Raw genomic sequence first — 15,065 nt, 5'->3', positions numbered from 1 at the left:
TTGACACACTAGCAGGGAACATACCTACGCTTCAGCAAACATTATCAATACGGATAGGACGGGAAATGTTGCCAGCAGAACTATGTAACAAGATTTTTTTTTATAGCCTCCACTGATGGTAGAATATTTATATAATTCATAAAATCATAGAAAATTAGTGTTGGAAGGGACCTCAGAAGGTCATCTAGTCCAGCTGCCTGCTCCAAGCAGGATCTATCCCTAACTAGATTATCCTAGCCAAAGTTTTGTCTATCTGGGTGTTAAAAACCTCCAAGGATGGATATTCCATAGCCTCACTAGGTAACTAGTTCCAGTATTAACTACCCACCTAGTGAGAATATTCTTCCTAATATCTAACGTAAACTTCCCTCACTGCAACTTGAGATTGTTGCTTCTTGTTCTGTCATCCGCTACCACTGAGAACAGTCTATCTCCATCCTCTTTTGAACCCCCTTTCAGGTGGCTGCTATTAAGTCACCTCTCAGTGCATGTGTAGATGAAATGGGGGCCCTAAATTGAAGTGACAATGGGGAGGGGAGGGCAAGCTGCTGGCCGGTAGAGGGGTCCCTGGGCTGTGGGAGCAGGAGGGGGTTTGCTTCTCTCTGTGGCAGTAGCGCCCCCCCCCCCCCAGGTGGCACCCACCCAGAGACACCCCGCTCAGGAGGTTCTGGGGGGCACTGCAGCCACGGAGGGAGGCACCGGGTCCCTGCACAGCTCAGGCAGGCTCTGGAGGGAGGTGGGGGAGGAAATCAGGCTCATTGCTTTTCTTGGGTGGGGACTGCCTTCCCAGGCTGCTGCCAGGCTGGCTGCAGAGCTTCCTGCAGAACCCCTGAGCTGCACAGAGCCTGGTGCTTCGCTCCACGGTTGTAGGGGCAGTAAACTGTGCCCCAAGTCATTTAAGGCTCATTACGCAGCCAAATTTCCTACAGTGACTGGAATTAATGCATAATATGCAGCTGAGGCATGCAAACACCAACACCATTAAAGCAGTACAAAAGCACTTAGCCTTCTTTAAAGTGTTGTGTACACAAGCCCCTCATTTTATCTACACACGGCCTTAGTCTTCTCTTCTGTAGATTAAATAAGTCCAGTTCCCTCAGTCTCTCCTCATAGGTCATGTCCCCAAGCCCCTGAACCATTTTTGTTGCTCTTCACTGGACTCTCACCAATTTGTCCACATCCTCTCTGTAGTTGGGGCCCAAAACTGAATACAGTACTCCAGATGTGGCTTCATTGGTACTGAATAGTGTGAAATAATCACTTTCCTGGACCTAATGGCAACCTACAAATCCAGCCCAGTATGCCATTAGCCTTCTTGGCAATGAGGGCACACTGCTAGCTCATATTCAGCTTATTGTCCACTGTAAACCCCAGATCCTTTTCTGCAGAGCTGCTGGCCAGCTCTGCAGACGAATATCATAGCATATAAAATTGAAGTTATAAGGAAATCCATTTTGGGGGAGGAAAATATAAAACAATTTTGAGTTGAATTGTTAAAAGAAAAGAAAACCTGAGTGACTTCACCAGTTCAAGTTTGCCTCCATCAGTGACTGAGCAGCAGAGATTTGACAAATCTCTGAGATGGCTTACTGGTTTAGTCTACACAGTTATTTGTCTGATTAGACTGCACTGTACTTTCAGAAACATCGGTCCCTCAGAAGTAAACACATAATATTTATTTTAAAATAACAATTCCAGCCAACTCTGCCCCCTTTACACAGGTGGAGTGTGGGATGACCGCTCTGTTTGGCATTTGGTCCCTTTGCTCCCATCCTTTGTGCAGTCAACCAGCCAGAGAAGAAAATGTGAAGAGTCCACAGAGTAACAAAGCTGTTTTAGTTAGGAGAAAGAGGCTCAAAAACCATCGGTTTGAAGGTTTCCATCCCCAATTGATAAAGGAGGAGAAAACTTCCACATTAACTAAACCAGGGGTGACCAACCCACGTCATATGGCATAAGTGACATAGGCAGCCCTTTGTGTGGCACATCACAGGTTAGAGAAGGTATAGGCTACACAGTGGTGGACAGGTCAGGAAGCAGACTGAGAAGCAGCAGATCAGGCAGGGAGCAAAGGTGAGGAAGAAGAAAGAGCAGCAGATTGGGCAGGGAATAGAATACAGGACAGGGAGCAGAAAGCAGAACAGCATACTGGGCAGAGGATGGGGATTAGAGTGGCACTCAGGGAGGGCCTGGGGTTGATTTGTGGCATGCCTACCAAAAAGGTTAGCTCCTACTGTCTGCTCTGCTGCTTTGCTTTCTGCTTCCTCCCCTTTGCTCCCTGCCTGATTTGCCAATGTAAGATGAGAAGCCTCCATCACCAGTTGGGAGTCATTGTTTCCCCTTTCACTAACCAAGTGCATTTGATGCCCTTCCTCTCCTAAGGTATGCTGTGTAGTTTTGGTTTGATACTGATGTTATTTATTTACTTTAAAGATAGGGCCTTATTCTAGATGTATAGTAATTCCCCTTATTCCAGTGAGTGTTGACAGCTGGACTCAGAATTAGGGGTTGTGATTTGTTGGGGGCCCAGGGAAGAAGGCAAACATTTCCAAAACTGGAGAATAAACTCTTTTTTTAACACATGAAGTTAGGCAAGTCTTTCTTTTAACATACACCATTTTATACTCATCCACTGATAGTTAAAATAAAAATATTTTATTTTTATTTTATATGTGATAAATATATTATTATATTTTATATAAAATAAAAATATTGTATTTTAATTTTATTTTAATTATCAGTGGATGAGTATAAAATGGTGTATGTTAAAAGAGAGACTTGCCTAACTTCAATAATTAATTTACATATTTTTAAGTTAAAATCATACGGTAGCTCCTAAATAATTCCCAACTTAAATAATTTTAAGTCCTGAAATTTAGGGTAGCTTCTAAATTAGGAAATGGAGGAAAATGAAAAAAGAATTCCATTCTCTTGGTACTTTCAGGCAAGTGTTATTAAGCACAAATATTTTCTTCATTTTTTTTCCTCATTCACATATTTACAGTTTTTGGCATTGCCCCTCCACATCTCACTGGGAAGGAAGTTTAGTTGATTCAGCAGAGGGATGGCTGAGGACAGAGGGAGGGAAACAGTATTTTTGCTTAGATTTCCTAGAGCCGAGCCCCTCCTAGTACCTCAAAGCGCAAACTGTGCTGTGCCTCCATGGAGTAGAGATTGGGAGCTGAGTGGTTGTCAGAGGGTGGGGCTGGCTGTCAGGAGCGATCTTATTGCTAGTGCTGGCCTGACCTCTTTCTCCCTGTGTGCTGTGCCGAGCCTTGTTTCCAGGATACTGCAGTCGTACTAATCACTTGTGTTGGAGATCAGGAAGGACTATTTCACATTGGACCAAATTGGCAGGGTGTTTGGAGGCACACTCTAGGTTAAAAGGAGCTAGAATGGAAAGGATATAAGGATATTTAGTTCATCATAGCTAATAGCCAACATCCAGTGATGGTATAGGCTAAAAGGGTACCAAAGGCAAATTAGATAAAAGATGTGAACAGTGGGGCCTTTGGCCCATAAAGAGAATGGGAGACCTAAGTTTTCACAGACTGAGGTCAGTCTTTTTACCCTTATTTCCCTTCTTAAAGGAATTTAGAGGTGGGCTATGTTCTAGGAAATAGGCTAAAGAGGGTCAGGTCTGAACTACCAACTTTCTGGTATAAAGGTACTTAACCTCTCCCTGGACCCAGTTAGTTGCCTTGTGTGGGGGAAGGGAAATAGAGAAAATGTTCTTTCCCCTGTTGTAGTAATAGAGTTGTAATATGTAGCTTCAATGCAAATCCATCCCTGCATGCATTTCATGCTCACATCCTGATGAAATAACCAACTGTATCAAAGACACCAGACTAGTTGAGTCACTGCTTGTCTGTAAACTGCAACCTTCCTTCCCTCCAAACATGCAATAATGAAATGGAAATCAATATTCTTAACCTAACCTATCAAAAGTCCTGAAGATATTGATGCCATTTAACAGCTGTAGACACAAATAAAAAAGCAATATCTCACACCATTAGTACAAAACAATAACATTTTCAAGCTGCGTATGCTACCCACCAAAGCGCTGTCAATCATGTTTGTCCTGAAGAACAGAGTGCTTGGGGGCTGTTAATCATGCTGGCTCTCTGAGAGAGAACACATGAGGAATTACTGTGCCACTATTCACTGAACACAAAAATAAAACTCGCATGAAAACAATATAAATTAATTTCACTGCAGTATCAGTATTTCACTTAAGTGCATTAACTTAGGGTCTGATCCTTCAATTGGGCAGAACTTTTAGAATATATATAACTAACAAATAGTGTATCAAGAAAAGCCTTTGGGACAGGTGTCTTCTAATTGCTTCCCCTCCTCAATCCAATAGATGGTGGTAAGGATGTTGTTGATGGGAATATCTCTTAAGCATGCCAGATTGGGACTCTCCAGACATGCAAAGGGGTCTCTGGATTTTGGGAAAACTGAATGTATGATGCTACAGGAGCAGGTGCTTCATAAAGGGCAAAATTGCTGTTTATGCACTACCATGGGAATTCATGGTGAAAGAAATGGGAATGCAGAAAAATTAGAAGAAGCCTTTGTAAACCAATGTACTTTAGAAAGCTTAACTTGGACATGACAGTAGCCTTTTCATACAGTAGCATAAGAAACAAAGGAGAATAGATTTAAGGTACTCCATAACCATTGTTTATATTTTTGCTTACAGCCAATAAAAGAACCTTAAGAAATTTCCTTTTTCCATCCAGGATATAGAGATGCATGCAAATGTATTTTGCTTCAAGTGTTATGTATTCAACATTTGTCTCTGTTATTAAAAACAAGATACCAGACTAGATGGACTACTGGCTTCTTCATCTGCTTTAGCCTCTGTGTTCCTGATGTAGCAATCTTGAAAATATACAGGAGGAAAATAACTAGTGAAAGAGTAATGTATTTGGGTTTACACCTTAATTCTGTAATAAAATAATGACAAAGACAAATTTAGGTTTCAGAATTTTGACGTCTAATAAATGTTTCCTTTTTCTTTTGTACATCTAAAGATTCTCTAACTCATTTAATGGCAGAATTGATTTCTGCTTCTTTTATTCTATAATAAAAATCATTAGGCAAAATAGTCAACCAGACTGATAAGGCCACTGATCACCCAAGAGTGAGAGAAATAGATTTGTATATCCATCCTTCAGAAAGTTTATACAAAGGATTGATCCTATATTTTGTATAGCACCTGCAAATTCTCAGTATACTTCTGTTCTTTCAGTCTGTCTTTACAACTGAAAATCTGAATGCAGACTTATACTGTTTGTGAAAAAAAATCGGTATTTTAGAAGACTGTATATTCTAATTAAAATAATTATGTATATCTTTAGCTATGCATGTTGTGTTTATCTTGTCTACTTTATAATGAGTGAAATCTGTATGTTGAACATTATAACATTATAGTGTGTTATTCTGATTATACATTTACTATTTTTCTTCAAAGGAACCATAAAAATTGTGGTCAACTTTGGTGCAGGTTTGACCCGTAATTAGGGACCTACAATCCTGACTTTTGTACTTGTAGTATTTTCTTTCTTTCCCTCCTCCCTGCTTTTTTTTGCATGCAATCAAAATATCAAGTCAGATATTTTCTGTGCAGCTTTTATTTTATTTTTGGTACATTTAGCTCTTTGCATCGTTTCCTAGATTATTGGATTCTCTTGTGGAATTTTGTAAGGGCAGAAGGAGTTCAAGGTCATTATCTAGTTATCAATTTACATGCAGAGGAAAAAGTTATTTTTCCTAAAAATTAATTCTAAAATTGTGGGGATGACTTAGTTGCAGGGTAAATTTATAATCCAAACAATAAGATACGATCACGAGAGATCCTATTTTTTCTGATTAAACCCCTCCCCCCTAATTTTCAGATTTAAAAAAGTAACCTCAAATCCACATTTTTCCATGATCAAAATGAAACACCACTTATATACATATATGTATGTAAGTATGTATGCATGTATGTATGTATTAGTGGCGTTTCATTTTAATCATGGAAAAATGTAGATTTTGGGTTACTTTTTTTTAATTCAAAAATTAGGTTTGGGGCTTTTTTTATCAGAAAAAAACAGAATCCCTGATAGTCACTTAGTGAAGAGGCTTGAGACAGATGCTATTTTAAACTTGTGAATTGCCAACATTTTCACAGGTAAATTTTGTATTCTTACTCTGCTCTTTGTTTTATAAGTAGCAAGTTAATATCGTGTTTTATCTTTCTGCAGTGTAAAACCATGATCATATACTACCAAATGCTCCTTGAAGTTTTTAGAATGCAAATTTTGTTTTATGTGTGATAAAGCATCAGGGAGCCTCAATTTGCTCACCAAATAGTTTTCTTGCAAGGCCTTACTAAGAAGGCTAACACTAATATAATTACCATTTTGCTGTTTCAAAGACATTGCATTTGCTAAGCTAGTTCTTTCAAAGCTTATGCTCTTTCTACACAGAGGACATTAGAAGGTGGAATAAAAGCAAATTTAATTTTATACAAAAAATTAAATTATCTAGAGTGATTGTATGTTTCAAGGAGTGACGTAGTGCTTTACACACTGGTACTGAGAACTTGATGGATGGGAGAAAGGGAAATGATGAATTGGAATGGAATTTTCAGGACCATTAAACAGATTGGGGTGTGATTCCTTTTTCTTTTAAATAATCTCACCACAGTATGCATTTATAGCTCCTGTAATTAATTTGTTATACTGTAAAATAGTTTAATATATTTTATCTATTTGTTTTGTTTCCTATGCTTGACTCTTGCATGAGTTACTAGAGAAGTTCTAAGGAATCTGTTTTTGATTTGTTTGTCCTGTGGGCTAGTAGATCAAAACTATGGTCATTTCCAAAGGTGCTGGAGGCTTGCTGTGCACCCTCAGATGAGTCACTTAGCTTCAATTTTCCCTTGTGTACAACATGGGACAATGGAGGTTTTATATAGTTCAGTTTCCTTAAGGAAATTAATTCCCAATAGATCGTAAGGCTGGAAGGAACCTAAAGGCCACATCCAGACAAGCATGACCATTTGTTTCCCTGGGGACAAGTAGTAGTGGCACCTTGCGCTGCTGTTACTTGTCCCTGGGGAATGCCCATACCATACGTGCTCTGGTGCACGGCAGGTTACCCTTGGTGGGATAGGGAGGGCTGGGGCCAGCAACTGTGCTGGCCTCAGCAGCCTTATCTGGGGTCCTAAGGGACTCGGAGACCTACAGCTGTGGCATTCCTGCAGCTGGGAGCCTGGCTAGCAGCCAGAGTATGGCTCTAGCCAGCCAGGCCCAGTTTTGGGTGGTGTGCGCAGCTGCCATGTGCATCACTACACATATTTTTGGCTTGGGGTTTTTTTGATTCCAGGATATTCTGGGGTCAGCCCTCCCCCCTCCATGCTGTACAGTAGCAGCATGTGGCACACCTGCATTTGCAGTGTGTGGTGCTGCAGACAGGTCTGTGGCACCACATACCGCATGCCCGTGCTCATCTGGATGCGGTTGAAGAAACCATCCAAACAGGATCATTTTTAAATGACAGTTTTATAAGAAAAAGATAACTCTTGTCAGGGATATTTTGGATTGCTTTGGGCTTTTGTACTTAATACCCTTGTTAAATGCAAGGGAAAATTATATCAAGCATTGATTAGTTATCAGTGAAGGTCTTAATCCTGCACTCATACATGTCAATGGAAATATTGCCATCAACTTGAATGGGTTTAATATCAGACTCATAAAGTAAGCATTTCCTTGGACATCTATAATTGTAAAATAATGATTAATTTCAGCAAGTACTTTTTAAGTCTCTTTTTATCAACTAAAAAGTCACCCTGGTTTATTATGATACTCTTTTTTCTCTATCTCTTTTTGATATCATAAGTCCACTTGAATTGAAGTCAATAAAGTTTATGTAAGCAGAATTTATAGTTAAACAATCAGATTTTGCCCAAGACTGGACTACACAAAAGCAAACGTATAAATAAAAAGTGGGCAGCACTTACATACAAAATGTAATAATTCCACTAATCATGTATACAACTAAAATAGACGGCAATAGATGACTCTGTGTCTTGTGTTTAATATTACTGGAAAATTAACTCACATTTTTATTGCATTATGTGATTCTTAAAAACCATTGAAATAACTTTGGTAATTATTTGAACTACAAATGGAAATATGAGTTATTTGTCTTAACTGGCTACTGACAGAGCTGCATTGAAACCTGACTATCACACTGTCTGGCATTAACTGTTAGTATTATTCTTTGTTCATTTCCATGCACACCACATTTCCCAAAAATTTAAGAACAGAAAATACTAGTTAGTATTAGGCATGATATTGTCTTGAATCAATTTCCTGACTTTTTAATATAATGTTTAAAATACAGCTACAGTAAAAACTTGCAATACACAGCAATGTCTGACCTGCAAAATGTAGTGTCTCCTGGGAAGTGAAATTAATAGGAACTGAATGTGCACACCAAATCCTAGGTAATGCAGTGCATCTTGTGAAATGAAGCCATGGGAGAGTCATTGTGAATTAGTAAAAAGAATGATGCATCTAAAATGTGCTTTATTTACTTGTGGCCTGATTGAAAACCCATGAAAGTCAGGGAAAACTCCTTCCATGATTACAGTGGAATTTATTTTAGGCTCTTATTTCATCAATTGTTTATGATATTCCATTATATACTAGCAAATATATTGCAGTATATTTTGTAAAAAATAATGACATTTTAGGAGGTGTTACCATGGCATCTATTAAAGCATCTTTTCTGAGAAGAGGGAGGAGGTCACCAATCATTTTATGTGGATTATAAAATGCACATTTTAACAGAGAAAAGATTGAAGGGGGTTTTCTAACTCTTAAAATATTTATTTTTCCCCTGTCAGTTTAATGTCTGGAAAAAATAACATAATTTATTGGTGGTGTTAATATTTCAAGGAGCATTTTGCTTGCCTTGTAAGGTGTGAGAATTTCACTGAAGCAAAAAAAGGAAATTATTAGGGGGTTGTTTTTATGGTATAGTAGTTTCAAATATATGATGCTGTAATAGTGGTTTTGAAACTTAGCTCCTTAGCTTCTACACAAAGCTTAATTCTGAATTTTCTAAGGTGCGCTGAAATGCTGCCTGTATAGTTGAAAGGCAAGCAGAGTTCTTAAATATATTACTGTTGGAGTCAACACCAGGAACATCGCCAGCACTTGTATTCAAATGTAGTTTATATGTAGTTATGTTGGAGTGGGTCATATAGGTAGCTGAAACCATTCAGTTTATGGTGCATATTCTGCTGCTGTACTCTGGATTTATTCGGAAAGCAGAATTGGATTTTAAATGGTTTAAATTGTTTTATTGGGTTTAGAACAGTCAGTAGGTCAAGGGAAAAACTTTTAAAAAATAAACACAAAAATTAACTTTGCCTTACCTTGTTAAAAAGAGATGCTATCAAAGTTAATATCTAAAATTTCTTAACATAGCCAGTGTGCCTTAACAGAATATAAATTCAGTATGAATGTTTAGCTTAATGTTACCAGTGAAAGTGTGACTTCTTTTGTTTTTGTTTTATATTATCCATGACATTTTTACTCATTTTGTTTTTCCCCTCGTTTAAGATCCCAGAAGCTTATTTTATTAGAGATCCTCATACTTTCCTTCTCACAAAGGACTTTATTAAGGTATATGTGTTGTGTTTAGTGCAAAGACATCTTTCAAGACCTTAACTGCATGTCCTCACAGGTTAACATTTTCACATGTAACCCCAGCTACTGGAAATAAGAATGGGTTAGCTGGTTAACTGAAGCATGCTTGAAAAGAGAAGCAAAGCTTGTCTACAAAATACTAACACTTGGATGAGTCTGCAGCCTGGGAGAAGAGCACCCGGTGAATTTTCTGGACTTTTTTCATGGCTGACTTGGGATATGCTTGCATTGTCAAATAGTGTGTTGACCTATCTGTTTGATGCATATTGATTATGACAATCACTCTCCTTTCCCTGCAGGCCATGGAGGCACAGATACAGAACTTTGGACAGACGCCATCTCAGTTGCTTATTGAGCCACATCCTCCTCGGAGCTCTGCCATGCACCTGGTGAGACATAACTGCTGGTTAGGAATTTATTTCCTTTGAACCTGAGGATTCTTTATAGGTCATGAAATACCTATTTAAGTAACACTTTAAATGCCCTCAGTGGCTTATGATGCCATATACTTTACTCCATGCAGAAATCCCATGCTGGCTGTTGCAAAGCAAGGTCAGAGTTGACATTGCTGTAACTTCCTACAGTCACATTTCTTGCCCCATATTGTATTTGAAAAGTGCTATCTTTATAAAATACGTATTTATTGAGAATAAGATTGACTGCAGGCTTTTTCTTATACTGAATATTTTGTTTCAAGAAAAGGAGAAAATGTTTGGAAGTGATTTATGAACACTGGCGACTTGTCAGGAATGAAGAATTGTAGTTCAAATCGTGCTAGAATCCTCCCGCCCATTCCCCTGGGACAACACAATGCATACTTCTAATTTCAATTCGAACTTCAGAATTCATTTCCAAACACATTCTTTTGCTTGCTCATTAATAAGAATTATTTTATTCAGCTGTACTGAAAAATACCGATTTCTGTCCATAATGGTGTCTTTACTTTTAAGAATATGAGGGCTCCAAATTTCCTTTGAAGTTCCAGCACAAAAACAACAATATTTTCAGTACTTTTAATGGTTTTCATTGCCCATAAGAAAAATCACATTGTGCAAAATGGCTATTGCTGTTGAAGTGTGACTGTTGCTCTTTATTAAGTGGAGAGTATTTGCTCAAATTATATAAGAACATTTTAGATAGCAGCTGATAGATTAAAAGTGATAGGATTTGTAGAAACACCTAGAAATCATGCAGACTAATTTATAAGTAATTAACAAAGACACCTAACGTGAGAATAAGCTTTAATGTAATCTCATTCATAATAATAATATGCTGCTATTCTTGCACAAAAATATGTGAAATCATTAGCCTTGTTTATAATCAATAAGTATATTATTTGGAAAGAATAATAATTGGTTCATGCTATATTCTTGAAAGGATTATAATTAATCATTGCAAAGAATAACTAAACATCTGTGGGATTTTTGAGTTTTTCCTCTTCAAAATTCTCATTTTAACCATTGTACTTCATAGACTTTACATTTATAATGAATTAATGGATTCTTCTATATGATTTATGTCTCCTTATTATGAATGCTAACTATTTTAATCAAGTTTTATTATAAGTGTATCTGAATGACTGCTGACTTACCATTTTGCACCCTGTAATGATAACCTACTGGACCCTAACCATACCTTTTCTCTATCTGTCCTCATGTAATGATCCAATAATAGCTTCTTCTAATTGTGCTCTCCTATATTGCTAGTGTAGATGTGCAGGTATCATTGTTTTCCCTGTATGTGCATCTGCTTGCCTACTCTTTTTTTAACCTTGTTTTTCCCTCAGGCCTCTTCACTAATTGTGTTATCCCTTCTGTTTTCTTCTTTTCTCTTCTCCTTTCTACTCAACAGTGTTTCCTTCCACAGAGTCCACTCATGTTTAAAGATCAGATGCAGCAGGATGTCATAATGGTGCTGAAATTTCCATCAAATTCTCCTGTCACACATGTGGCAGCCAACACACTTCCCCACCTTACCATTCCTGCAGTGGTAACTGTGACTTGCAGCAGACTTTTTGCAGTGAATAGATGGCACAACACAGTAGGTATGTGCTCACAGAAAAACCTCTGATTTAAGCATTCTCTTAGCAGTTCATCCTTTTACTTTCAAGCAGAGATTACCTGAATATAGATTAATCCCACTTATCTACTGAGATACAAATACACAGAAAAATTATACTATGCCCCTGTATCTGTTGTGTACTCAAGATTCCTATTTTCCATGGTGTCATTTCTAGAAGCACCCTCCTTAAAGGCAGAATGTCACTGTGTTGGGTTTTGATATAATATTTTACAGGACTTTTCTTGACGTTGCATATATAACATGCCCCAGTTTACAGGGGCCCATAGTGTTGTACTAGCTAACGTGTATGTGTATTATCACTATGTGTTATCTGGGGAAGTGTTCACTGTTCAGGTGTTTGTCATGAGATGTAATAGCATTTGATCTGGCACATAGGGCTAGTCAGTGGACCTGCAGACCAGGCCTGTGCCCCTCATCCAGCCCACAAGACAGATGAGTTTAGTACCCCGGAGTTGAAGCAATGAAATGTGTCCTCTCCCACCAGAGATGCCAGCTCTTACTGAGATTAGGCAAATACACCCTGTAATAGCTAATGCAATAGGTTGGAAAGCTTCAAATGTTCCAAAGGAAACAAGCTTTAGGGAAGAATAGCTGTATAGGCCTTGATTCTTCCTCAACATTTGTGAAAACATTTTATTTTTTATATTTGTGTAAAATATAAATAGACTTGCTAATATGCAAGGATTTGTTCACAATCTTTGCACTGTTTGTACTGAGCTAAAAGAACAGAATACTTCCTGGATACATAATTAGGGTGGAGGAAACACAAAAAGATCAGGAAATTCAAAATTAATTTTGACAGTTAGCTTTTACACCATGTTTGCCATTTTTTGTCACTTCCCAGCAGCCTAAGTTAGGACCAAGTAGCAGACTTAATGCTGAATTTTCTAATTCTGGCGGCTTTAAATTACAGCTTCAAAGGGACTCTTTTTTGTACACTTATATTAAATATGTTAAGTACCTTTTCAAGTTTTATAGTCTAGCATAAAACAGTTGTTCTTTATTCTTAGTGATTCTTTACCTAATTGTTACAACAGTAATTTTATAGACCACAAATCCAACATTTAGTATAGGTCAGAATAAAGCTGTTGACACTCTTAGCATGATACTGTGTATGCACAGCTTTATTTTGTACATAAGACTGAGAAAACTAAGACCCATGTCCTAAAAGGTATTTGGGCATGTAACTCCCTCTGTTTTCAGTGGTAGATAAATATCTTTGAGGATCTGGATCCAGTTAGTTTGTTTTCGAGGACAGAGGGCATGTCTACATGTGCCCCTGCAGTGCCGTTTTACTACATCATCATTTATTACTTCCAAAAATAACCACGTGCCGCACGGACAGTGCAGTACAGGCTGTTACTGTGCCATCATTTAGTACCTCCAAAAGGTACTTCCAAAAGGGAGTACTAAATGACGGCACAGTAACAGCTTGCACTGTACCGTCCGTGTAGCACACAGTTATTATTAGCCTTATGTTGCCATAGTGATGCGCTATACCAGGGGAGCGTGTTGCTATGGTGACAGCTGTGGCATCACCTTTTTGCCTTCTGACACTACGATGTAGTGTCATGTGTAGACTTACCCAGGGTGCTTAAATTACTGATTGATTTTTCAGAAGTCATCCAAATTAAATGAGGGCCCTGTTTTCTGTTATCACATGCCCTTCTAGTCATTTATGTCATTACCACAAATTGAGACTATTACTATTGAATATAAGGGTGGAGATGAACATTTCTAAATTTAGAATGATGACTCTACAGGCTCATTTGCTTTCCCTCTCATCACCTACACCTGTGCCCAAAATGTACTAGCTCGCTCACAACTGCCTGCTGATTTTGAGGTCAGAGGTCTGCCCGGTCTCTTCTTGAGGATTATTTGCAGTCCTAAATAGAGCCTAAAGTTATGACTCATTAATAAAGGTGAGAAAAAATCATTAACATTAAAATCATCTGACCCCAGCACTCATTCCTGCCCAGGGCAGGGGGTCAAACTCAATGATCTAATAAGTCCCTTCCAACCCTAACATCTATGAAACTATTGAACATTTACAATATGGAATAGAGGTTCCTGATCAGAAGGAAGGAGGATTTTTTGGGCACCAATTTACCTTGGTCCTAGACAAACAAATCAAAGAAGCACCAAAGATTGTTTTCCAATATCCTTATTAAGCCCAGAGACTGATCCCCTTTCTAAGTGATATCTATGTTTCACCCAAAAAAACCTCAAAAAACTCACACTACTTTGTTACTAGTACATAATCTCTAAACCTGTCATCAGCTTGGGTCTACCAAAGCAACTGATCTCCGCAAGAACAGAGCAGCTGGAAAAGCATCAGCCCAAGCTAGGCAGTGAGTGGGGGACTGGGGACATAACGGCTGGAATAAAGTGTGTGCATTCTTCTTATTGTTCAGTAATCTTCATCTCTGATGAGGACCTGGAAAGAAGGGGGGGGGGTGTGTGTGTGTGTGTGTGTGTGTGTGTGTGTGTGTGTGTGTGTAGGTTTGAGTATAATGTGGAATGATGAGGAAATGAAAGGCAAATTAGTTCTGAGCTAAATTATGGTTGCACTCAGGGAAAAAAATTGGTTGTCCAGCTTGGAGAAGATCTTCTCCTTGTGTCCTATGCTCCATTTAAAACTTTCAGTCCTCAGTCATGAATACCGGGCTTGAGACTGCAACAAAACTAGTGCTCTGAAACTTTTTTTAAATGACCCCAATGTGCTTGTTAGAGGATTTGCATGCCTTTTTAGCAAGTTGCCTGCAAACAGCAGAACATTCTAAAATGTCAATTCTGAATAAAATGCCACAGATTATTGATGATGAGGAGTGCTTCTTCCCTCCCAGAAATTAAGATTGCAACACAGAAGCAAGTTGGATAATCATTTCTTTTCAATTATAGTTTTCCTTTTAAATAAATAGAAAAAAAATGAAGTGGTTGTACAGAATATATCCACCCAAAGCATGCCTACAGCAGTTCTCTCTAACTGGTGCAGTTTATGCATTTTTACTCTAATGAAAATTTTGTACTGCGATTGAAAAAATCTGCAATTTATTTGTTTCATCTTCTCATGCAAGGATTAGATATGGGATCTCTTACTTGCTCCCTTATTTACTACTGAACAGTTCCAATAAATGTACTATTTAATTATGTAAATATTGTTTTCCAGATACACTGAGGTCATCAACAGTAAAAGCCAACACTTAGCAACATAGGGATATTTCAGGTTTACATCTCTAAGCATAACAGTTAACCTTGGCTATGAATAGG

At 38.2% G+C, this 15,065-nt stretch overlaps 1 protein-coding gene across 1 annotated transcript in view; it reads left to right on the top strand.

Moving 5' to 3' along the window:
* The window catches only part of LOC109306591 (neurobeachin), a 529,566-nt gene that overhangs the window by 490,419 nt on the left and 24,082 nt on the right, over window positions 1-15,065 (top strand). The window contains exons 27-28 of the mRNA XM_019530077.1: window positions 10,013-10,102; window positions 11,565-11,757. Coding sequence (XP_019385622.1) covers window positions 10,013-10,102; window positions 11,565-11,757 — 283 coding nt within the window. The remainder of the gene's footprint in view (window positions 1-10,012; window positions 10,103-11,564; window positions 11,758-15,065) is intronic.

The sequence above is a fragment of the Crocodylus porosus genome, unplaced genomic scaffold (assembly GCF_001723895.1).
Source record: "Crocodylus porosus isolate Cpor-Errol unplaced genomic scaffold, CroPor_comp1, whole genome shotgun sequence".
In the NCBI taxonomy this organism is placed as follows: domain Eukaryota; kingdom Metazoa; phylum Chordata; order Crocodylia; family Crocodylidae; genus Crocodylus; species Crocodylus porosus.
Note: the sequence above shows the minus strand (reverse complement) of the source record. Positions and strands in the feature narration are given on the sequence as shown.